At 41.9% G+C, this 26,758-nt stretch overlaps 2 protein-coding genes across 3 annotated transcripts in view; one reads left to right on the top strand and one right to left on the bottom strand.

Annotated features, from left to right (window-relative positions):
- The window catches only part of INPP5E (Inositol-3-phosphate synthase), an 830,915-nt gene extending 824,895 nt beyond the window's left edge, over positions 1 to 6,020 (top strand). For both annotated transcript variants that reach the window (XM_067084336.1, XM_067084335.1), the window contains one exon: positions 5,266 to 6,020. The gene's annotated coding sequence lies outside the window, so the exon portion shown is untranslated. The remainder of the gene's footprint in view (positions 1 to 5,265) is intronic.
- Positions 59 to 26,758, bottom strand: part of Spg7 (Paraplegin) — a 794,115-nt gene continuing 767,415 nt past the window's right edge. Inside the window, 2 exon segments of the mRNA XM_067084903.1 lie at positions 59 to 2,288; positions 23,100 to 23,291. Of these exon segments, the coding sequence (XP_066941004.1) occupies positions 2,142 to 2,288; positions 23,100 to 23,291 (339 nt within the window). The 3' untranslated portion in view covers positions 59 to 2,141.

Genomic DNA, 26,758 nt, shown 5'->3' with positions numbered 1-26,758 from the left:
GAAATGCAATAGAAATAACACTTTGGGGTAATTCACCTAAAAGCATTAATAAAGCCTGTAACATGGATTATTTATTTCTTAATCTTGAAATGAAAGAAAACCTCATACAAAAACTGAAAAAAATAAGGATATTACAGTAATAATAAAACAAAAAAGACACTTTTAATTTTCAATTCAAATAAAAGGAAAATTATAATCATCTCTAACGAAGGGCATCCCATTATTTTTTCCCTAGATAAGGGATGTAAATTTGTTTCAGCAGAGAAAATTTTTCAATTTTATTCCAAAATTAGAGTAAATTTTATGGCATGCAGATACTATCATCTTGCTGGAGCCTACTACTTTGAGTTTAAAAGGCAGGCCAACTAAGGATTGAGCACGATCATCTGCTTTCCAGAGATGAGGACATCTTGCAAGTGAGGGGTGATCATCACGCCTTCAGATTCTTGCCACTGAATTTTTAGTCAAGATTTGCTGACACTGCATGGAGGTTTTCTGTTGCAATTTCGACCTCCATACTGAAGGCAAGCTACTCAAAGGGGACAAAAAGTTGAGGAACTTGGCAAACTACCAATGCATTCTCCCTGCAGAAATATGATGACATTAGTCACACAACTAAAAATTAATACATTTTAAGGGAGAACAACAGTCTATGAAATGCAAAAAAATTCAACAAAATTCCACAGTAGCGGAAGTAGATATACGTAATTATCTTGTAAGAAAAAGTATGAGTAAAAGTAAACCAGGCAACTCACAAATGCTTGCCTAAACAAGAGCGGTAAAAGGGGCAAGAGAAACAACTACACTGATCCTATCATGACGATGGTTATTGTCTCTAATAGGGTAAAACTACAATTTATTAAACAGAGTAAATGATCAGATAGCTACAACTTCACGAGTAAAGACTAAAAAATTATATTAAAAATATAATAGTCATGAAAAACATGAGGAAATATTAAAAGTCCCACAACTAATTCATGAAGAATGAAAGACTTTAATGGTCAATAACATCAGAAGTATGAAGAGAATTCCAGTACAGGAAAATTAAGTAATTAAACTATTCGAACCAAGAAAAACCTATTCTAAGTGTAAGTGTGGGAAGCTGTGGCCTGACGGGCAGGACGACTCTCCTCCAGCTGAACAGAATAGTGGCCAAAATATTATTATATATTTATAAACAGAGGCCGGTGGGGTCAATATAATGCTTGCATAACTGTGACGATGAAGATTACGGAATCTGAACAATCCGACTTCTTAAATGACAATTCAAACGTGGCCTGACAGTGTTGACAAGGTATTCATCAGAGGTGGACGGGAGAAGAGACAGAACTTCATTACTTATGGGAACCCATTCATATGTGTTCTCAAAATCAAAGCAGATGAAAAATGAAAAAAAATGTGTGAATGACACAGAAGGGATATGGCATAACAAAGCAACAACACGGAGGGTTGATTCAACAACATAAATATGAATAGGAAACAAGGTAGACTGAGCAAGGTGACCGACAAATAAAACAGAAAACGAGCCTGCACAACCTCAGGAGCATCAACATAAGAAGGAAGGCAGCAGCAGACTGTCAACAACAGACATAGTAATTAAATTAAAAGCTAGAAATGAGTTTAAAGAGGGAGAGCATCAGCCATAAGCAGGAGGTTCGGCTAAGGAAGTCCAAAGAAGCACCACAGTGAAGATCACCAAGCACCAGTAAGTAGAAATGAAGGCCACCAATAAGACAGAAGTCTTTGGAAATAGTAGTTATAACAACAGGTTGCTATCTGGAAGGATTAGAATAGTAACTTTTTTTTTTGGATGGCCTACAGCAAAGTTAACATTTTTGATCAAATGCTTGAAGCTGAACGAAATAGGAGCTTATACCCCACTTGCTAGGTATCCATCACTTCTTGTTAGTCTGCCCTTGGATTGCTCAAGTAAGAGGCTCTTGTAATATAATGGTCTGTATTTCATATAAATATATCATTTACAACACAAACTGTTCAGCAATGCCTTCCTTGGTATATAAGTTAATGATCCATGAAAAAAAAAAATGTAAACAATTTTAAATTTACATGTTACCTGTACAATTCACAAAACTACATTTCTCATGGCAAAAATGTTCTATATTATTAGTATAACCACCATTTCATCTTTCTGCATCTTTCCAAGCACTGATTTCACCTTCAAACTGAAGCGGTTCGACTACCATTTTGTGACTGTGAGGAGGAGGTCCAAGAATAGCCTGAACATCATCATAGTTGAGTGTTTCCTTCAGCAGCAAAGCCTCTGCAAGCTGTAATTATGATGAATAATGTTAGGTACATTATGACGAATAATGTTAGGTACATCAGAAACTTTCTGCTCACTATGGACATCAAGTTGCAACTAAACTCTTCACAGAGAAAAACTACATATACAGAAGCTAGAAGAACTTTATAAAACTTTGATAGAGTTTATATTAGTGAATAAGAGTTCCTTATGTACATTAGTACACAGAACACCAAAATTTAATAATAAAAAACGCCGTTGATTTCAATTCGCTTTGTACATCATACTAGATGTACAAAGTTGTCAGATATTCCAGTAGAGCTGAGCCCTACGATATACCATGTCTTTGAAAAATAATCTCAATTAGCGTTCGAAAAAATCATATTAACATCATATTCATCAAGAAAGTTATTGAGAATTAAAAGCAATTAGCTTTCACTTACACCAATAGGTTACAAAGTATTTTATTTACGAGTTAGTGGTTAAAAGCTGGGGGCTATTGTGCGCGGCATATCAAAACATTTATGCATACAATTTTTAACAAAACATATTCTGGAAACAGGTCAAAATTTTTATATATAGTATTCAATCACTCGGCTTCCTGCAGGAAAGAAATCTGATTCAACTTCTATTGGAAAAGCTAAATGGTGCGGCAACATCTGAGAGCACACTGTCCTCTCGACCGACTCAACTAGATCTCATCCTCAATCAATTTGTCAACTTGGAAAAGAATTACTTAGAGTGGCAGCAGCTCTATTGTCGTATCTTTTACCAATCACAGTAATCCATCCATTTCTAGTAAATGTGTGCCTTCGAGTACAGCTCTTATTAGCCTCTTTAGTAGAGCACCTGTCATGACAAGTGTGAATCATCTATCAATGAATGTTACTGTTACAGAAACAGGTATAACTCGGATATTTATATCAGTGGATCATTACTGCATTTTTCTTCTTTACATATATACTGTACATGTAATTTTGTATAGTGACAAAGAGTAGGTATATCAAACCTCCATGGTTTTTGTTCTCTCTCTCTCTCCATTTTGACCGAAGTTTCCTTTGATCATAGGACCTAAAGCCTACATATTAAACCTTTATATTATTGTTAAATTATTGTATTTGAGAATGCAAAGAATGGTAATGGGGAGTTCGAAGGGTAACAGTACTGAAGGACAGTTGTTTGCATTTGTTTCTCTCATTACCAAAGGTGAGGTCGGGCGATGTACAGCCAACTCCATGGGAGATAGATGGCTGTCGCTGCGAGAGAGGAACGGCTGTCGATATGATGGACCTGTTGGACAGTCTTTTTCGTGATGCTATTAGTGGAAGGCCACTTAAGGAGGATTTCGCCCTTAGCTAACGGAATTTGCAATGGCAAGTGAGACTTCAAGAGAGTCTTGGATGAATTTCTGTCTTCAGATTGCTGGCCAGCACTTTGGGTATTCTGGTATTGCCCACTGGACATGTATTGCTCCCTCCCCACCCCACTTGCCGAGCCTTAGAGAACATGTATGAGAATTAATGAACTCTCATACATTTATAATTAACTAGTTTCCTGGTCTTCAGTCAATATTCAGCTACGTGCTCCTCAATTGTTAGTCGACATACAGTAGGATTATTCATTAGATGGCCATCTTCGAATGTCTGTGAATATCCCGTTTATATACAGCTGCAGATATCCAGACTTCAAACTTTTAAGCCCCAGTTGGACCTTACCACCTTCAAACTCTGCACTCATCGGAGACCTTTAACCTCAATATGCTCCTTATACATTCTACGTATATGTTACCAGAATTTTTTTCACACCGTGATTCATATACAATCATGAAGCTACAAATGTCGCTTAATATCAAATTCACGCTACCTCAGAAATATCTCCGATGGAGAATTGTCGCCAAAGGGGAATTTATATAAGTGATAAATGAATTGGTATCGTCGGGACACGAACCCTTGACACGAAACCTATTCAGTGACTCCAGTAGACGCTACCCACTGAGCTATCAAGAGAGGTATAAGTCTTTGCCGAATCTGCTGTTCTGTTTTTACCCGTCGTGAGCGGGGAAATGTACTTAGCCTCGGCAATGACCCACCTCCGCCATGACAGTTCATTGGTACGTTTCGAACACGCAGCTCTTATTATGAAATTTTTTATCACACCGTGATTTATATACAATCATAAAGCTACAAATGTCGCTTAATATCAAATTCACGCTACCTGGGAATATCTCCGATGGAGAATTGTCGCGAAGGGAATTTATATAAGTGATAAATGAATTGGTATCGTCAGGACATGAACCCTTTGACACAAAACCAATTCATTTATCACTTATATAAATTCCTTCAAGCACAATTCTCCATTGAAGATATTCTGAGTATATATATGAATTTGATATTTGCTTTACATTTGTAGCTATATATGTAGTATTATATGATATTATATATATATATATATATATATATATATATATATATATATATATATATATATATATATATATATATATATATATATATATATATATATATATATATATATATATATATATATATATATATATATATATATATATATATATATATATATATATATATATATATATATATATATATATATATATATATATATATATATATATATATATATATATATATATATATACATACAGATATATATATAATATATATATATACAGTATATATATATATATATATATATATATATATATATATATATATATATATATATATATATATATATATATATATATATATATATATATATATATTATATATATATATATGTATTATATATATATATATATATGTATTATATATATATATATATATATATATATATAGTCAGAACTTTTTTTTTTTTCATTACCTTTACTTTACCCTATTTTATGACTTATTTTAGTATCCCCACCAGGGTTGTAAGTTTTCTTCCTTCACGTTATTTTGAATTTCCAGTTCTGTTTTGACCTTTGGCCTGTTTTTTCTCAGAGTCCTCTTTTGGTTTCCTTTGAGAATTCCAAGATGTATTCGGAAGTCCCTGTGCCCTAGTTGAGCAGTCTAGTTCTGTCCCCCGTGTTGGTACAACATTTGGATTACAGCAAGTACACTCCCATATTCTCCAAGGATTTGCTTCACTCTAGCAGTGATAGCCGATTGCAACATTGCTGCCTCACCTTGCTGTAGCCTTGGGCCAGTATCTGCCTGGGGGATCTCGCTGTGAGAAGGTATAAGTCCTTTATTTTTAAGTTTGGTGACATTGGAGAGACGTGGACCTTTCGTGTGGGGGTCGGGCCTTTAGTCTGCAGGCTTTGAAGTATAGCGGGGAATACCTTCCCGCTTCTTTGATTCTCACATTCGGCCTTTGAAGTGTGTGGGGGACCCCCTTCCCACCTTGCTTTACTCCGTTATGTCCCATTGGAACAACAGGCAGTTCCTCATGTAAGGATCTTTGTGGAAATTAAAACTCTTAGTGGCCACTTTATATGTGTTAGGGTATCTTAGTTTTGTTAATTGTTAGGCTTCATTCTGGCCGTTATTTTCTCCTTTCTTTCGGGACCCTCTTATTTTTGAGGATGTGTCTTTTTGTTTTCTTTAATTAATAGTGTGGGTGTTTTGCTCAAATTATTATTATTGTATTCATAGTTTATTGTGTGAATGCTATTCATATACTGATGTACTCGTATTTGTAGTGGTTCCAGCAAATATTTCTATCTTTATTGTTTGTAAATATATTATAATATTTCTACTTATGGCATTTGTGTAAGGATGGTATAGAGTGACATACTGGCTGGGTGCTGACTTGGTTTATTGGTGGTTCCATACTGAATGAATGTACAGAATCTTCGAAGTTGTTATTGGCATGTGCGAGCCGCAAAGTAGTATCTACACAGACAGGGCAAAACGGAGGCAATGTTTCGGACATCTGTGTTTGTCAGCAGACAAACAGATGGCGATTGTGAGAGACATAATAAATGTACAGTGATAAAACATATATTAATGGAAGGACCAGGAAATTCAACAAATGGCCAATTGCATGAGATTCAAGACAGATTAATGAATACAATGCAGTAGCATAATATATGTGAAATGGCGAGAAGTTTGGCGTCTTCACAAACAGAAACATACATACGGTTTGATACAGAAGATTTGGTGGAACATTATGAATACATGATTAGAATGCTTGCACGGCAATGCAAGTAGTGGTGATTGTACATAAATCGAGACAACAATGGTTAGGGAGAAACAGACGGAAATATTGTATGGTAAAAGTTGCGTTCCTTGAGAGAGAGAATACAGGATGCTCTTGTTTTTGTCTTGGTCCCTCTGAGGATGACGCACACACACGTGTGCTCGAAAGAGACCGCGATCGCTGCGATGCGTCTCTTACAATACTCCCCCCCAAAGCAAGGCGTCGATGCGGAAATCGTCTTGCTGACAATTGGAATGGCACGAAGGGCTTGGGCTTGGGGTGGGTAGAAGGCTGGAGGGCGGCGCCGGCCGGCAGGAACTCGAGGAAGACGGTAGTGGGTTGAAGGATGACGTCGGCTGATCCTTCGGTAGCCAGCTCAAGGGGGACGGCAGTAGGCTGAAGGATGACGTCGGCTGATCCTTCGGCAGCCAGCTTGAGGGGGTCAGCTGGTCCTTCGTTGGTCAGCTCGCCCGGTACAAGTTCGGGGGCGGCGTCAGGCTGCCTGGAGGAGGCGTCCAGGATTCCTGTGGTGGGGTGGGTCATCTCGGAGGGTCAGACATCTACTGAGCACTAGGGAACGGCTGGAAGCAGAGAGGCAACGAAGGGTTCATTGGCGCATGGGTCGTCATCTTGGGTCGGACGTCTGCCATCGGCTCCTTTGCTGGTCACTCCAGGGTGACACACACACGTGCTCGAAAGAGACCGCAATCGGTGCGATGCGTCTCTTACATTTGTATCCCTCTCTATTAATATTTGCACACTGACTGTAATCTCACCTTTTGTGACTTTAACTTGGGAGAACACCTGTTGAAATTAATGGTTTTTCTGCATAGTCTGGTATATGTACGGTAGCCCTTAGAGAAGGGTCCTGACATATTTGGTGACCTTATAGCCAGGGTTTTCGATCCTGTTTGGGTGTTCTCAGTGTGCTGTATTAACCATGAGGTTAATTGGCAGAGGTCTAACACCTATTTAGGTTCTTTATATTTTGTATTGGAAGTTGTCAGCTCAAAATGGAGACTGCGGCTATTTTGGATGTAATTAGTGGTGAGGGCTGGCAAGAGAGGTTGGTGAATCTAAATAAGGATGAGTTGAATACGGTTGCTAACTATTTGGAGATTGAATTTGACCCCTCTATGAAAAAGGGTTTATTATTATTAACGATTTATGAAGGATTAAGTCTGTAAAGCCGGAGGGTGATAAGGTGAAATCCGCAGTAACTGTAGAGTTGTTGGAGAAACAAATTCAATTGCAGAATTTGGAATTTGAAATGGAAAAATTTTGGGCAAATGAGAGCGAGAGAGAAAGGTAATTAGAAAGAGAAAAATGGTTGGCTAACCCGTCTTCTCCCTCGCCTTCTTCCCCTGGTGTTACTTTTGGTCCAGTAATCAATTTGGTTCGTTCCCACGCTCCAAGAGTCAAACGTGGCAGAGTTCTTTGTTTCGTTTGAACGGATGGCTGCTAGGTTGCAGTGGCCAGAGGAACACTGGACCACATTTGTATAAAGTAAATTTATTGGGAAAGCCCAGAAGGTTTATGTAACCTTAGATGAAAATTTGGCCTCAGATTATGAAAATGTTATATTGAAGGCGTATGAGTTAGTTCCCGAGGCCTATAGACAGTGTTTTCGCAATTTGAGGAAAAATAGCAATCAGACTTTTGTAGAGTTTGCCAGGGCGAAACAACTGTTTGCTGAGGACTGGTTTAAAGGAATTAATGTTAAATGAAGAATTCAAGCACTGCATCCCAGATAAATTAAAAACCCAATTCAAAGAATTAAAAATGGATAAGCTGCAGGTGGCTGCAACCAGCGATGAATATGTGTTATCGCATAGAGTTCCAGAATGTTATGTCCGAGGGAAGGTTGAACTGGAGTAAGACCAGCCGTGGTAATTATAAAGAAAATGCTAGCAGGGATAATTATGGCAGTAAGAGCCATTCCATACCACAAAGTAATAATCCTAATAATGTTTCTTTCAGGAATAATAATGTTTCTTTCAGGAATAATAATATTTCTTCCACGAATGATAATATCTCATACAGGAATAAAGTGAATAATTCTGGGAAGGATGTGGTCTGTTTCTTTTGTAAAAAAAAAAAAAAGGGAGGGGGGTTCATGCTAAAAACTGGTGTTATGCTTTTAAGAAAATGCAACAATCTATGTGGAAACCGGTGATGGGTGTCGGAAATGAAAAGGCTGTGTCTGTCAGGTCAAGACTGGAGATCAATGACTACCCTGCAGTTTCGCTAAATTCATATCTCAGGGTTGTGTGTCAGCTGTAGGTTCGCCCTAGAAAGGGGGGTGCTAATTTTGTGAGATACAGGTGCCACGCAATGATCTTGAGAGAGGCACTGCCAGTTGACTTTGAACCTGTTGGGGAGGAATTTGTGATCTTCTCTAGTTTTCTGGATTCAGTTAAGTCGTATCCTATCAGCGTTTTTCAGTTGGATTGCCCGTCGTTTTCTGGGGCTATTAAATTGGCCATTGTGGAAAAATCTCCTGTGAAGGATATAGACGTTGTTTTGGGCAACAACGTTGTTTATAAGAATACAGCTTGTCCAATTTTGATGATAAACCCTGAAATGTATGTAGTGACTCATTCTCAAAGTAGGGTTGTTGACTCTGCCAGAGTAAACAACCGATTTAGATATAAGTAGCTTAGAACGTAGTGATAGTAATAATGTAGTAGTAGGGGATGATTTAGTTCAGCCTGATTGGACAAGGGAAGAGCTTATTAATGCTCAGAAGCAGGAATTCCGCAGTTTGCCTAAGGAATCTGGCCATCTGATTTAACGGTGCCCCAATACCGAATCATTAATAAAATTCTGTACAGGTGTAGTAGGCCTAAAGAGGCAGGTAATGACCACTGTGAAGTAATTCGTCAATTAATGGTTCCTTTTAGTTTCAGGTTGGGATTAATGCCCGTGGCTCATGAGAATAATTTGTCAGGGCATTTCGGCATTCGAAAGATGACGTTGAAACTTCTGTCCGACTTCTGGTGGCCAGGTTTGAAATCAGAAGTAAAGAAGTTTGTCAACGGGTGTAGCATTTGTCAAAAGGTGTCAGAACCTTTCCAGGAAGTCATAATTGATGTGGTTGATCCATTACCTAGATCTAGGATAGAATGTCCCGTTTTCCTGAGGCTACTCCCTCTGTACAGTCATGAGTGTAAAGACTGTGGATGTCCTAATAAGCTTCTTTACTAAGTTTGGGTTACCTAAAGTAATTCAAAGTGATAATTATTCTAATTTTACCAGTAGATACTTCAGGAGTAAGATGGCAGAATTGGGGATTAAACATGTTACCTTGTCCCCATATCATCCGGAGACTCGAGGCGTTTTGGAGAGGTTCCACCAAACTTTGAAGTCCATGCTGAGGAAAAATTGTCTGGCTCATGGATCCGAGTGGGATAAGGAACTTCCCTACTTACTTTTCGCTTTTCGTTCATCTCCAGATCAGTCATTGGGTCTGTCTCCTTAAACTCCTTTCAATTTAGTGTTTGGGCATAATGTTCGTGGTCCTTTGGAGGTCATAAGAGAAGTGTGGGAAGGTGACAGTCCTGAGGTTAATTTATTGGATTACGTCTCTGGTCTTGGGGATAACTTGACGAAAGCTTGGGAGTTTGCCAAGAAGAGTTTGGTGAGTAGCCAGAACAAAATGAAATATTATTTTGATAAAAAATCCAAACCACACAGTTTCGCAGTACTGTTGGTGAAAAAGTCTTGGTGTTGTTACCTTTGCCAGGGAATTCCTTAAGGGCTTCATTTTCAGGTCCCTGGAAGATAGTTAAAAAATTAACTGAAGTTAATGATTTCGTGGAGACCCCTGAACGTAGGAAACCATATCAACTCTGCCATATAAATTTGCTAAAGAAATTTATGGATAAGGAAAACGCGATTCCTGTGGCCATTGTCGGAAAGGGTGATAATAATGATAATGCTTCCTTTCATATAACGATTTTGATAAAGGTATTTTCGTTGACACAGTGTGTTGGCCTTCTGACAATCAAAACTCTTTGAAAAATTTTTATGGTTTAGTAACCCATTTGGATTTGGAAAAACGGAAGGTATTGAAAAGGTTAATGTATGAATATAAGGATTTATTTTCTGATGTCCCTGGTCATACGTCTATTTCAGAGCATGATATAGACGTAGGTGATGCTTATTCAGTCAAACAGTCCCCCTATCGGTTGAATCCTGTAAAAAGTGAGGTGGTGGCCAAGGAAGTGGAGTTATGTTAAGACACGGTCTCATAGAGCCGAGTAATAGTCCTTGGTCCTCACCTGTGGTATTGGTTAAAAAATCTGACGGTAGTTACAGGATGTGTGTAGATTATCGGAAAGTGAACGAGGTACCCGTTCAGATAGTTTTCCTTTGTCTCGGGTGGAGGACTGAATTGATCGTTTAGGCCAAGCTAAATATATAAGTAAAATTTGATCTTCTCAAAGATTACTGGCAGGTACCCCTGTCTAAGCGGGCCAGGGCCTTGTCCACTTTTGTCACCCCCAAGGTTTGTTCCAATGTCGTGTAATGCCTTTTGGGTTAAAGAATGCTACCGCCACCTTTCAAAGGTTGATGAATTCTTTGGTTTATGGGCTGGAAGGTTGCGTGGTTTATATTGATGACATTGTGATTTATTCTGATGATTGGGAAACTCATCTAAAACGAATTAAGACTCTATTTAAGGTAATGAGAAAAGCTGCTTTAGTGGTAAATTTAAGTATATGTGATTTTGCTAGGGCAGAAGTGGTATACTTAAGACATACTGTTGGAAATGGGAAGGCAGCTCCCAAGAGAGGATGACAGTTCCTTCTTTCCGTACGGATGTCCGGAGATTCCTCGGCTTGATTGTGTACTATAGACGTTTTGTTAAAAACTTTTCAGATTTGCAGATCCTCTTACTAACCTTCTTATGAAACGGGTAACATTTGTATGGGATGAGAAGACTCAAAATGCTTTTGAGTCCCTCAAAAACGTGTTATTAAGCTTTCCAGCGTTGAGTGCCCCTAATTCCAACATTCCCTTTTCTCTTGCTCAGAATGCAAATGATGCTGGAGTTGGGGCTGTGCTACTGCAACAGGATGAGCAGAGGATATCTCATCCGGTAGCTTATTTCTCAAAAAATTAACTCATCCTCAGAGGAAATATTCCACTGTGGAGAAAGAACCTTTGGCCTTGGTTATGTCAATTAATCATTTTAATGTATACCTTTCCTCCAAAGATTCTCCCATCCTGGTCTTAACAGATCATAACCCTTTAACCTTCCTTAATTGGTTTAAGAATAAAAACCAAAGGTTGGCCCACTGGAGCATATTATTGCAGGAATGGGACCTGCAATTCAAACATATTCCAGGCAAAGACAATGTTTTAGCTGATGCTCTTTCCCGGATGGGGGTTTGAAGCCTTCAGCGGCTGGAATCACGAATTTAATCTATTCTCCCTTAATTTCGTCATTTAAGAATTTTTGTCTATTATGATTTGTTTGGGTGCGTGAGGGAGAAGACAGTCGTAGTGGTTTTTCTTGGATTAAGTCATCGTGGTTTATGGTCGATTGTTTCGATGTTGTCGATTGCTTTGTTTGAAATTTTGACTGTTAATGGTAATAATGTTTATTGTAAAATAGGGTTAAGGATATGGTGGTGGTGTACGATGTATTATTTTTAAGGTGTCTAACGAGGTGCAGAGGTTTGGGTCCTCACTACCTGAGTGTATGTTAGAGCAATGTCGCTCTATTATCATGTTAATATAAGATTTCAGGTTTGTAAAAGAAACCGTTCTAGAATTAATCATATTCACAATTTGTGAGTGGTTTTGTTACTTGGCCTGTGAACCTAGTGGAGAAAGGTACTTCTCCAAACTTTTTTTGTGTGAAGTGGTTACAACCAGGACAATTATGGTTATATTTTATAGGCTCTGATCTAGAGAAACGGTTTGTGAAGTCAGGAGTTAAGCAGTATTCTGTGATACCCATGCTGTATGCATTTTTCAGGTGGTGAAGAAAAAAATTTTTTTTTTGTAAGCTAACCCTTTTTGCCATGCTTCTCTTTGTAATGTTAAGCCTTGTAAATGTTGTTGTTTGTTACCTTTTTCAGGTGAAACCTTATTGTTGTTTCAGTCAACTGTTGACATTTTAAGAAAAAACAAAGTTTTTTTTTTTAGGTGTGGAGGTGCTAGAACTTTGTTCTTTTTTTCATTGTCTTTAGTTTACCCTATTTTGTTATTTATTTTAGTATCCCCAGCAGGGTTTTAAGTTTTCTTCCTCCACGTTATTTTGAGTTTCCAATTCTGTTTTGATCCTTGGCCTGTTTTTCACAGAGTCCTGTTTTTGGTTTCCTTGGAGAATTCAGAGGTGTATTCGGAAATCCCTGTGCCCTAGCTGAGCAGTCTAGTTCTGGCCCTCGTGTTGGTACGACATTTGGATTACAGCAAGTTCACTCCCATATTCTCCAAGGATTTGCTTTACTCTAGCAGTGATAGCCGATTGCAACGTTGCTGCCTCACCTTGCTGTAGCCTTGGGCCAGTACCTGCCTGGGGGACCTCGCTGTGAGCAGGTATAGGTCCTTTATTTTAAGTTTGGTGACATTGGAGAGACGTGGACCTTTCGTGTGGGGGTCGGGCCTTTAGTCTGCAGGCTTTGAAGTATAGTGGGGAATACCTCCTCTTCCCACCTTGCCTTACTCCATTACGTCCCATTGGAACAACAGGCAGTTCCTCATGTAAGGATCTTTGTGGAAATTAAAACTCTTAGTGGCCACTTTATATTTGTTAATTGTCAGGCTTCATTCTGGCCGTTATTTTCTCCTTTCTTTCTGGACCCCCTTATTTTTGAGGATGTATGTTTTTTTCTTTAATTAATAGTGTGGGTGTTTTGCTCAAATTGTTATTATTGTATTCATAGTTTATTGTGTGAACGCTATTCATATATTGATGTATTTGTAGTGGTTCCAGCAATTATTTCTATCTTTATTGTGTTTGTAAATATATTATAATATTTCTACTTTTGGTATTTGTATCCCTGTTAATATTTGCACACTGACTGTTATCTCACCTATTGTGACTTTAACTTTGGAGAACACCTGTTGAAATTAATGGTTTTTCTGCATAGTCTGGTATATGTACGATTGTCCGTAGAGAAGGGTCCTGACAATATATTTTTGGCTTACAACGCGGCATAGGAACAGAACCCCTGTCGTAAACCGGGGTCTTTATCAACTATTGATAGTCTTAAAAGAAAACTAAAAGTATAGGTGAAAACTCAAGATGAAAATAATCAAATTTAATATATAAGGGATTTTGACAGAGGAAAAATCTATTTCTGAGGAAGGTCCCGTGTCACCCGGTGAAATTCCATTACAGCACGAATTTCTAGGTATAACAATGCTAGATATACCAGAGAAAAAGAGCTTTCAGGAAAGCTGGGGTTACTACCCCCAGTCGATCATCTTTTAGGAAGACGTCGGTATAATGAAGGGTGAGTGAAATACCACTACCACGGAAATATACTCGAAAGATCTCTCCTTATCAAAACCCCGTAAAAAGAGCGGTGAGCCGTTACAGCTCCCACACTCAACACCCGCCAGGACGGCAACACCAGCGCCACCTACTTCATTCCATGGTAGCACTAACCCCAGACTTGGCATGTGCAAGTAGGGGAGGGGAGTACTAGACCAGTCAGGGAGGGTCACCGGGTGACACGGGACCTTCCTCAGAAATAGATTTTTCCTCTGTCAAAATCCCTTTTCTGAGTCCAGTCCCGTGTCAGCCGGTGAAATAGTGATAGAGAATCATGCCAAGACTGCTACTACTGGGAAAAAAGGGGGGTAATCTGAAGAAAAAGCAAAATTGTAACGAAAATAATTTTAATCAAGCAATCTCTTTCATGAAGCAAGAATACTTAAAAGTAAGGTATCTTAAATCTAAGGCACATCAAAAAACTTAGCACTACAAAACAATGGGAGGTCCCCGGTATGATGGGGAAAAAACCTCAAAAACCTTAAAATTACTTAAAAGTAGTGAAACATGAAATGTGCACAGAACAAGCAAAAACAACCTTAAAACTATACACGTAAACTTAGGCTAAACACGTAAGAGACAAGACTAATGAATTTAACACACACAAATGTCTGGGGTACGTGGAGCCAAATAAAAACCGTCCAGTACCCCGCAAGCGAAAACAATTATGGCTAGTCAGATTACACTTTTCCATCAGTAGATACAAAATACATCAATATGAGGGGCTAGGCAGTGAGGCATAAACAACCAGGAGAATAAGCAGAGAAGCAAATGAGGTAGGCGGGCGGGGGGGAAAAGGAAAGGATATGATTATTTAAGGTGGGGAGATGACACTTCCCACTGCTATAGTAGAATATTTCAGGGCTTCGAGCGATTTTAAATAGTGGCGTTTAAACACTAGAGGTGATTTCCAACCCGTATATTTTGATAACTCTGAAAAGTCCATATTATGAAAGTAATTAATAGAAGTAGCCACTGCTCGAATATCATGAACTTTAGGAACTGAGTCTGGGTTGGCTTGTTTAATGAAATACAGAATTTGTTGCCTTATAGCATTCAGAGAAAGAGTACCACCTTTCTCCCTGATAAAAAGAGGACCCGACTTACTCTGTGGAGTTCTTAAGAGGTAAGATTTAAGTGTATAAACTGGACATAAAGATTGATCTTGAGGAAGGGGCACCACCTTCCAAGGAGACCACCTGTCCTGTGGGTCTTCGTTCTTAGCTAAAAATCTAGGGTCAGGGGAAAGGAGGACTTCTCCGGATGGGAGGAAGTTAACAAAACTATCACCTCTAGTGAGAGCCGACAGCTCTGAGATTCTAGCACCTGAAGCCAAACTAATTAAAAATAAGGTTTTCCTTAACAGATCCTGATAAGAGCAATGGGAGTTATCCAACTCTGATGCTAACTTAAGGACGTCATTGAGAAACCAAGTAACCGAATGTGGACGTGATACTGGTCTCAGACGAGCGCATGCTCTGGGGATGGATGAAAAATAGGAATCTGTAAGGTCGATTTTAAAGCCGTAAAGAAATACTTTCTTCAATGCTGACTTGACTGTGGTAATAGTGGCGGGAGCCAGACCTTTCTCAAACAGTGACCTAAAGAAGGAAACTCCTAAATTAGTCGTCATAATTTTGGCTTCAGATGCTTTCAGGAAGGAGGCTAATTTTTTGACTGCTGAGTCATACTGTCTAATAGTAGAATCTCTTTTATCTGATTCTAAAAACAGAGTATTGACAGGGTCAATGTTCGCTCCTTTTTGGGCTGCGAACTTTATAAAGTCCATAAAACTAGGGCATTTTGAATCCTTGAGGAAGCTGACACAGTCTTGGTTTGTACTGTCTGGGTCAGAATGGGCTTGGGAATCCGAAGACTCCGTAATCCCAGTTCCTGAAGGAGAGGAACCAATTGCTCTTGGCCAATAGGGAGCTATTAGGGCTGGTTGACCTTTGAATGTCCTGAGTTTGTGTAATACTTTCAGCAGTAAATTTATTGGAGGAACAGATAAATCTTCTCCCAATTGTTCCAATCTACTGTCATTGCGTCTGTGGCTAACGCCTGAGGGTCCAGGTTGGGGGCCACGTAACAGGGAGCTTGAAGTTGCTCTCCGTTGCGAACAGATCCACTTGGAGGCCCGGAACCCGGCGGCAAATCCATTTGAAAGATTCCGCATCCAGGGACCACTCCGTCTCAACGGGTAGTCCTGGACAGGGAATCCGCCACCACGTTCGGACTCCTGCTAGGTGGGTGGCTGACAGGTGCCAACCGTGCTTGTTCGCCAGGAGAAGATAGCTACCATTACTTGGTTTACTCGACCTGATTTGGAGCCGCCCCTGTTGATGCAATGAACTACCACTGCGCTGTCTAACACCAACCTGATATGAATCCGATTGGGAGGGCGGATTTTCTTCAGCGTTAGAAAGACCACCATGGCTTCCAGGGTGTTTATATGGAACTGCTGAAACATTGTGGACCACGTTCCTTGTACTTTCTGTTTTGGTGAATATCCCCCCCAGCCGCTTAGAGAAGCGTCTGTGTGGATAACTAGTGCCGGAGGGGGAAATTGAAGCGGAACTGTTTTGGACAGGCCCTTGACTGTGGTCCAAGGCTGCAGTCTTGTCTTTAAGATTCGAGGATAGAGGAGACCTTGTCCCTGAGCTTGGCATTTGCTCGACTCCGCCACACTCTGTTTATGACTTTTAATTTGGCTTTCAAGAGCAGGTCTGTCACTGAGGCAAATTGAAGGGACCCGAGGACTCTTTCTTGGGACCGACGGGATGCCGATGGATTTTTGAGAAACCTCTTGGTGAGAGATGCTATCTCTTTCCTCTTGGGAGGCGGGAGAGATAACGTGTGAGAGGACAGATCCCACTGGAGACCCAGCCACTGAAACCGGGACTCCGGAGTCAGGTGGGACTTCTCTCTGTTCAGCTGAAAACCCAATGACTCTAGGAAATTGATGACTATGGACGTGGCTTCTTGACACTCCGGAACAGTTGGTGCCCAGATTATCCAATCGTCTAGGTACGCTGCTAGGGAAATTCCTTGGGACCGGAGCTGCTGTACTACCGTGTCCGCCAGCTTGGTGAATACCCTGGGTGCAATGTTCAGACCGAAGGGCATGACCCTGAAGGAGTAGGCTTGATTCCCGAGTCTGAAACCGAGGAACTGAGAGAATTCCGCGCAATCGGGACGTGATAATAAGCGTCTGAAAGATCGATAGAGGTGGTGACGGCCCCACGCGGAAGTAGAGTCCGTACCTGAGCTACCGTAAGAATGCGAAACTTGTCGCATTTTATGTAGAGATTTAGACGCGACAGATCCAGGATCACTCTTTGCTGATCGGAGTCTTTTTTGGGAACAGTGAATAGCCTGCCTTGAAACTTTAGGTGCCTTGCTTTCTTTATTGCTCGTTTGTTGAGCAATTCTGTTACATAATCCTGTAGGATTGATGTGGGTGGCTGGTAAAATCTGGTTAGAGGGGGAGGGTTCTTGATCCAGCTCCACCCCAGTCCCTTGGACACAATGCTGTGTGCCCAAGGGCTGAAGGTCCATTGGTCCCTGAACCAATACAGGCGACCGCCTACCTGCGTTCTCTCAGTGGGAGGGAGCGGGTTTATTCCCTCTACCACGTCCAGGTCTTCCTCTTGGGGTGGTGTTAGACCTTCCTCTGTGGGGGGCCTTGCCCCTTCCTCCCCTTGCAACCCTATTGAGGCCGTGAAAAAATCCACGGCCCTCATATGTAGGGTTGTATGCTGGTGAGGACACATAGGAGGGCGCCGCTGGTTGGACCAACACGTACTGTTGGGGGTGGGTCTTAGAGGTAGATGGCTGGGCCACTGCCGAGACCGGGACGGCTTGAACTACCGCCTGATGGGGCCTCTTGTGTCTCCTGAACCTTTTGCCTCCTCTCGTCTGGGGGCCGGCCGATTCTGGGGTCTTGCGCTTATAAGTGGGAATTCCCCACCGAGAGCGCAGACTCTGATTGGCCCGTGTAGCCTCAGACATGACGGATGTAACCTCTTCTTCAGGGAAGAGGTTAGGTCCCCAGATCGAGCTTTTAATGAGCTTGTTAGGCTCGTGGCGGATAGTAGCGTCAGCAAAAATAAATTTTCTGCACTCCAGTCTGGCCATAATAAACTCATGTAAGTCCGACTGGAAGCTCGCCAGGAAAGACTTAGCTAGGACCTGGAAAAAGGGTTCGTCTGAGCCGGAGACGGCAGTAGCCTCTGTAAGACAGCCGGAGCTCAAGGACCGGGCTAACTTAGTCCGGGCCTCAAACTCCGCCTTCAACAAAGATTCCGGCAGCTTAGGGAGCTGTTCACTAAACTGCGTGGAAGCGCAAGGGGGTCCAGCTTGCCGACGGTGAAAGTGGACGGGCGCCCACCCAGAACTCATTACTTCCTGGGAATACCAGGGAAGTAGGATCCGTTTCCCTTAATTGAGGTAAGGGATTACCTTCAAAGCATGCTCGGGCCGTAGCCAGAGCAACTTTGTCCATGCAAGGAGTGGGAAGGTCTTCTCCCAGGGTGAACATCGTAAAATTGCCCTTGAAAGGGGTCAATTTTGTGTTCACTGCCTGCCACTCCGTCAGAGTGCGCAGGAGAGCCGACTGAGCCTGGTCCCTAGAGGTGATGACAGTCTCCCTAGGTACCTTGTCTGACCGAATCCAGGCTTCTTCAGTGAGCCTTCACGAAGCCTGGATAAGGGGGCAAGAGATCGGGGAAGAACTCCAATTCCTCCAACCGTCTCATGCCCAGACCCTCAGGGGTAAGTTTGCCATCATGTTGGATGGCCCGGAGTCTGAACCGCCAAGGGTTACCGACATCAAACGGCGGGAGGTCCGCAGTGTTGGGGATAGAATACTGTGGTTCTGCCTTAGGTTGGCGAGCCAAACCTGCCAATATGTTGTCATAATTGGCAAACTTATCCGAGATCTTTTCAAACCTAGAATCTAGGTCCTCTGTGAACTTTTGTAAAGTTCAGTGGCAAGGGCCTGTGCATCAAAGAAGGTTGGCGAGGAGGGCTTGGTTTTGCAGCCCTCTTACTCGCGCCTTTGCCGGAGGAACTAGATTTACTCCCGGAGGCTACCGGTCCTGAAACCTTAGCCTTCGACGGGGGGAAGGGCGATGCCTTCTTGGAAGTCGAGGACTTGTAGCCCTTCGCCTTCCATGAAGTCTTCAACTTGGGGATAGCAGACGGAGCTCTATCACCCAAAGAGGAAGACTTCACAAAACCTGCGAATGAAGAAACTGATGAAGCAGGGGAGTCAAACAAAGGGGGGCCCGCCCCAACATCCTCACTTACCTCACCACTTACCACCTGGTCCTGCTCCGTATTCATCGGTTCCAGGTCGAGATTTAGGGCGGCAACATCCTCCGAGACCTCGGCGTACATGATGTCCACTTGAGGTGGCTGGGTCGCATCCCGGATTTGTTGAATGATAGGGGTGGCAAGTTCTTCTGGCACTGCAGCCGCCACCCGTGCGCCGGGGTAAAGCAAGTCCCTCAACCTGGCGTCGAGGACGTAGGGCTTCCCGGACGGAACATTCCTGCCGAACCCAGCCACCCAGGCCCGGAGGGATTCCAAGGCAGACTTCTTGGAAGCTTCGTCCGCCTGCAAGGAAACCTGCAGTTAGTCAGGAACGAAAAGTCAGACCGAGAATATAAACAATATACAGCATGAGGAGCATGGACCGGAGGAAAGAAGACTGTCACTTACCGACTCATCCTGGATGGTTGAGCAGAGAGCAAAGCAAACCTCACAACCATCGGGGTGCCAAACAACCAGGTCGTCCAGCCGGACCGCACAACCAGCGTGGGTCCGGCATACTACGTGTCCGTAGGGTTGTTGAAGGGAGGCGGTACACCCCGGCTCCTCACAGCGAACAGTCTGTAAAAGTAAAAGTACATGAACCTCACACTCTAAGCAATCTAAAGTCGGCAAGGCCGGGAAACTCAACTACAACCGGAATACTCCGGCGTAGAAGAACTCCCTATTATAAACTGGGCCAATAAGCTTTAAATGCACAGAGTGGAAGGTAAGGATTCAGACCCCGGAGGACTCCGGGGAATGAAGGAACGAGAAACCAGGAACCAACCATAAGGGCTGCCAGAAAAATAACGGCGGAGCCCCCGGGTGTAGGACCGGATTCACGTATATATGGTAAACAGATTTATCTAAGATTAAAACAAAATAATAATAATAATAATCAATAATAAAAATAACAAGTGATGGTAATACTCCGGAGACCGGAGGAGTCCGCTTCGCTTACGTGACAAAGAAACTTCCCACCATCACCTCCCCGCCGGAGAAACAAACGGGTAAAGTGTTCTATGTTCATAACATACGGCGGGGCCACACATTTCACCCTAACTTCGTAGCCCGATGGGGAGATGAGAGGTATGAGAAAGGATTCGAACACGCTCGAGCAAACGAACCACCCACCCCACCACAGCGAAGTTGGGGACGGTATGGGAGGGAGCGAATCCCTCTACCAATAGGAGGAGTCCCTGAACTCGGAGAAAACGCCATCTAGCGTCACCCGCACGAGTCGCAAGGCTGAGGGGGGGGGGGGTAGTGAAGAGGAGCAGGCTACCCGGAAGGGGACAGGAGACAAGGAGAACATGACACCCGCTCAACTGCATCCTTCCCTCCAAATGAACTTGGAAGGGTAGCCTACTCCAGGGAGCTACACAACCCGAAGCCCAACTCCTTCTAGGCGAAGCCTAATATAAGCCTAACCTAGTATAGGTTAGGAAAGAGTAAGGGGTGTAAGAGGAGAGGAGGAACCAACAGGGAGAGAAATTTTGTGCCGAGAGCCAACCGGGACCGAGTAGGGAGGGGGTAAGTAGGCGACTAGCCTAGAGGAAACACATCCAAAGAACTCGATTCCCCCAATTGGAGGAAGAGAACTAAGGGGCTCACTCTAACCACCGTAAAACGATCCCGGAGGAAACAGCAACCAAAACTCCCTCAACCTGATCTCCGCACCCAGGGCAAGGGATGGAGCTCACACTACAAAGAACCATCACACATAAACAATCAAAATAAAATTAAGTTCATAGGGAGCGTAGCCTACCTCGGGGGGGAGGCCCACTAGAGGTAAACCACACAACCAAAAAACAATAAACAAAATTAATTAAAAATACTAAAAATAAAAGAAGAGCACCATCTTCAAGTATAAAATAATAGCCTACTGAGACTAAAATGAAAATGAACCCAACCTGGTGGGGGGGGGTACTTGGGCGGAGCATCACCCTAAGAAAGGCCGATAGGCCGATAATGCAAAACAAAAAAAAAAAGGGGGGGAGCCACCGCAAGGAACCACCAGGAAGGAATTCAAGGGGTTAAAACCTTCTATAACGACGAGGAGACAACTCCAACCGAAAGAACAGAAGGAGTCGCCTCGCGGTCGACATGGCTGACGGGGGACGCCGTGGCGTCATAAGAAGATCTCCATATTTATGAAAACACGAGACCAAAACAGCCAAAAACAGATCAAAAACCCCACAAGAAGATGGTACTTAACTTAGAGATGGAAAAGGTGCTCGATGCCATTGTAGATGATGAAAAAACAATCCAAAAAGGGGGACGAGCACACAAAAGAAACGAATGTATCACGTGCTAGAAAATGGAATGAAGTAGGTGGCGCTGGTGTCGCCGTCCTGGCGGGTGTTGAGTGTGGGAGCTGTAACGGCTCACCGCTCTTTTACGGGGGTTTTGATAAGGAGAGATCTTTCGAGTATATTTCCGTGGTAGTGGTATTTCACTCACCCTTCATTATACCGACGTCTTCCTAAAAGACGATCGACTGGGGGTAGTAACCCCAGCTTTCCTGAAAGCTCTTTTTCTCTGGTATATCTAGCATTGTTATACCTAGAAATTCGTGCTGTAATGGAATTTCACCGGCTGACACGGGACTGGACTCAGAAATTAAGAGTTTTCCTGTGCCATGGCGGGGTCTGGGTCACACTGGGGTCAATCACTTCTAGAGTAAACAGATGGCAAGTGCAATGAACACAGGTAAGCTGAAGATCCAGGGAAGGACTTGGCAGATTTCAGAAAGATACTTAGTTTCACAGAAAGATTTGAGAACAGTTAGCCTTGTTCCAGCAACAAACAGGAAATGGTCACTGGGGTAACTTCTAATATGACTTCCCAATACTTAGAAGTAGGAAACTTCTCATATGACTTCCCAATACTTAGAAGTAGGAACGGGTTGATATATGTGGATTGGGTGAGTCATCCACAAGATGCAAAAGCTAAGGAGATAACATGGAAGGTGATTTGTCCACAAGTTTATTTAACTGGTATGCTAAAGAAGGGGGGAGAATTCTATTGAGTGTTAAAATGATGGATAGTGGTTGGTTTTCAAGAAAAGAAATGCAGAAGACAAAGAATTCCTTGAAAACCAAGTGGAGGAACCCCGTTACACACAGACATATAATTAAATGACAGAATTTGTAACAGATGGTTGTTGGCATGACCATTAAAGAACAACTACATGGAAAAGATTGGGACATACACAAAAAAAAAAAGTTAAGTATACCTTAGTTTAACCAGACCACTGAGCTGATTAACAGCTCTCCTAGGGCTAGCCCAAAGGATTAGATTTATTTTGTGGCTAAGAACCAATTGGTTACCTAGCAACGGGACCTACACCTTATTGTGGAATCCGAACCACATTATAACGAGAAATTAATTTATATCACCAGAAATAAATTTCTCTAATTCTTCATTGGCCAGTCGGAGAATCAAACGCGGGCCCAGCAGAGAGCTAGCCGAGAACGATACCAGCTCTTCCAATGAGGAACTCAGGGACACACAAAAATGTCAGAATGGTGACTGGTCAATTTCAAAGACATACAGTATTTCCAGTTCTCAAAAATAGTTTCCAAAAGAAACTAAGCTACTCTTATTCATAATCTGACATGTGGTTTCTGATCAGATTCAAGTAATGAAGGCATGATGTGATGTGTTGTGTAGTGTATCACAAAAAAAGCCCCAAGTAAGCAAGACAATGACATTTATTACTCAGAGTGATCATGCACAACAATATCAATAACTTTCACATAGTATTATGCCAAAAGTAAAACTATTCCAGATCCAACTTACTAGAGTTAACTGCTTCATGTTAGACTTAAGAACTTCTTCAGTTTTCTTATATGCTGCAAATATAATCTTCGAAGCTTCATCATCAATTGTTGCTGCTAGCTTCTGAGAGTATGGACGTTTCCCAATTTCCCTATTTTCTTCTTCAGGGAAGGATACTTGCCCGACTTCGGAGCTAAATCCAAATGAACGAACCTGAATAAATAAATAATTATTACATTTTTTTAATGTCTCAATACTGACACTTTCTTTGAATGTAACAGCTTGGTTGGAGTTATTCAAACCAGGGCAAACTTTTTACAAATTTCAATCTAAATTTATTTCTGGCTGGGATATATACTAGAATAAAATTTTATAAAAATGTAGAATGAGAAAGAACAACATATTTTAACATTATTACCTATAAAAATTACAAATTAAGGTCTAGAAAGAAATGTACAATAGATATATATTCACAATAAGAACATAACTCCCCATAAAAGTTAAGTAACTACGTACACACAAAACAATACAAAAAATTCATCATACTGTCACGCAAGATTAAAAAAACCCATACCAACAGGTGAGCCCAAAAGACGATAAATAAGTGAAAGATTAAAAAACTTCAAATAAATGAAAAATGCCTATATTACAAAATTGTAAAGAAAATAACAGCAAAGTGCCAAGTCGTGGATGAGCACCCTGTACAGAAAATTTACACATAAACTCGCGCCAAACACTCAACAGCAGTATGTCAAAACTCCCTTCATACACTAATTCATTCACCTCTGTCTCGCATGCACTCTCTTGCTTCATAGATGTTGGAACACCTCCTTGCCAGTAGTTCCCTCAACCCATATTTTCCTATGCCTTCCTTTCCTGCTTCCTTCCACCACTTCAAAACTTTATACCCTTTTCACCCACCTATCACCCCCATTCTTTCCACTGGATAGAACCATCTCATAACACTTACACCGACTCTTTGACCCTTCCTAAGTATCTCTGCAATTCTTAACCTTTCAATTCTTATATCACAAATTCTACGTCAACAATTCATCTATACAGCTCATCCTCCCTTTGCTTCCACTGAGGAGAGTTAGTTCAGCAATTCCTTCATATATTACAACCTTGGCTTCCATAGACATTCCTGGGTTTTGCCAATGTTCTGCACTATCTTTCTAGCCCCACCTGCTCTATGTATAAAGCAGCTAGTGTTGTGGAAGAGTTTTTACCACCGGGGTTCATCCACGAGTCGCAGTTTAAGTGTGAATGCGGCAGTCATTGCTATCTATTCTTTTGTGTATATGTGTGTGTGCAAATATTATACACCGCTAAGAAGTTATAAATAATGATTGGTTTTATTATTTACTCATGGTTTTATTGTTTTACTTTATTTACTCATACACCTTCAAGAGAGTTGATCCAAAGTGAGTGATGGAAATTTACACAAGCTAAAGAGACACTGCAAACAAACACACACATGGGTAAAAAAAATCATTTGCTGCTGAGAAGAGGAGGAAGACCCCCACTCTCACTGATGAGTTAGACTGAATAAGCCATTTCCAAATTTTGTTTCCAAATGCAGTTGAGTTCTTGCAGTGCATAAGGACCAGACTAACCACAATTCTTGAAATCCATACATTTAACACATTTCTGGTTTCCATTTACCATCATAACCTCTTTCTTGCAACATTTACTCTTAATAGCCACAGTGACCTATAAAATAACATTTTTATAATAAAATAAAGTTTTACATATACTTACCAAATAATTACGTGGCTAAAGTTTCTACTTTATGTGGCAGCTCAAAATTCGAAATTCGCGGTAGCGCTTTTTTGTTTTGGGTGTAGGTATATTGCCCTGCCCACTATCAGGGAAGAAATAGGTACAACATAGCTAAAGAGCTCAATTCATTTATGCTCTATGTCCGTGAGAGGGGAGAAAGGAGGGCTTCGATCATGTAATTATTTAGTAAGTATATATAAAACTTTATTTCTGAGTCCAGTCCCGTGTCAGCCGGTGAAATTCCATTACAGCACGAATTTCTAGGTATAATATGCTAGATATACCAGAGAAAAAAGAGCTTTCAGGAAAGCTGGGGTTACTACCCCAGTTCGAGCGTCTTCTCCAGGGAAGACGTCGGTATAACGAAGGGTGAGTGAAAGATCACTACCACGGAGACTTACTCGAAAGATCTCTCCCTATCAAAACCCCGAACAGAGCGGTGAGCCGTTACAGCCCCTACACCCAACACCCGCCAGGTCGGCGACACCAGCGCCACCTACCTCATTCCATTTTCTAGCACGTGATCGCTACCTTTTCTTTTTGTGTGCTCGTGCCATTTTTTTGGATTTTTTCATCTTTCGCCATGTCATCGAGCAGCTTTACCATCTCCAAGTTAAGTACCATCTTATTGTGGGGTTTTGTTCTATATTTTGGCTGTTTTGGTCTCGTATTTTATATAAATATTGAGATCTTATTATGACGCCACGGCGCCCCCGCCAGCCATGTCGATCATGAGGCGACCCCATCAGTTCTTTTCTGTTGGGGTTGTCTCCTTGTCGTTATAGATGTTATTTTTGCCCCATGGTTCTCCTCCTGGCGGGTTTCCTGCGGTGGCCCCCTTTTTTTTTCGAAATTTACATATTTTTGGCCTACTGCCCTTTTTGAGGGTGATGCCCGTCCAGGTACCCCAGGTTGGGTTCCTTATTATTTTAGTCTGTATTAGGCTATTTATTTATTTTATTCTTGGCGATAGTGCTTTCTGTTCATTTATTTTACCATTGTTTACCTCCTGGTGGTAGCAGCAGCCTCAGATCTAACCGTTTCCCGAGGTAGGCTACGCACCCTGTTGAGCACATTTTTGTTTCCATGTTTATGTGTGATGGTTTTTAGTGGAGTAGGCTTATTTGCTTCCATCCCCTTGCCCTGGGTGTGGAGTCCATCAGGTTGAGGGAGTTTTGTTGCTGTTTCCTCCGGGGTCGTTTTTGGTGGGCAGAGTGAGCCCCTTAGTTCTCTTCCTTCCTTTGGGGAATAGAGTTCTTTGGATGTGTTTCCTCTAGGCTAGTCGCCTTCTTGCCCCCTCTTCTCGATCCCGGTTGGTTCTCGGCACAAAATTTCTCTCCTTGTTTGCTTCCTCCTCCCCCTCTGCACTCCTTCCATTTTCCTAGCCTATACTAGGTTAGGTCCCTATTAGGCTTTGCCTAGGCAGGAGTCGGGCATCGAGGCTTGGTCGCTTCCCTCCCTTAGTAGTAGGCCACCCTCCTAAGTTTCATTTTTCTTGGAGTGGTGTATGTGTGCAGTTGAGCGGGTTATATGTTTCCCCCGTCTCCTGTTCTCTTTCTTCGTAGCCTACCATTCTCCCCTACTCCACCCCCCCCCCCCCCTTCCAGCCTTGCTCTACTCGTGTGGGTGACGCTAGATGGCGTTTTCTCCGAGTTCAGGGACTTCTCCATTTGGTAGAGGGATTCGCTCCCTCCCATACAGTCCCTAGCATCGCTGTGTTGGTGTTGGTGGTTCGTTCACTCGTAGCTCGAACGTGTTCGAACACTCTATCCCGCACTTCTTTCTCCCCGTCGGGTTACTCGGCTGGGTTATTATACTTGCTCCGGCTTATGTTATGAATATACGAGCATCTTGCCCACCTTGTTTCTCTGGCGGGGAAGTAAGTGAAGAAGGGATTT

The sequence above is a fragment of the Macrobrachium rosenbergii genome, chromosome 41 (assembly GCF_040412425.1).
Source record: "Macrobrachium rosenbergii isolate ZJJX-2024 chromosome 41, ASM4041242v1, whole genome shotgun sequence".
NCBI classification, from domain to species: domain Eukaryota; kingdom Metazoa; phylum Arthropoda; class Malacostraca; order Decapoda; family Palaemonidae; genus Macrobrachium; species Macrobrachium rosenbergii.
This window is presented reverse-complemented; position numbering and strand designations above follow the sequence as displayed.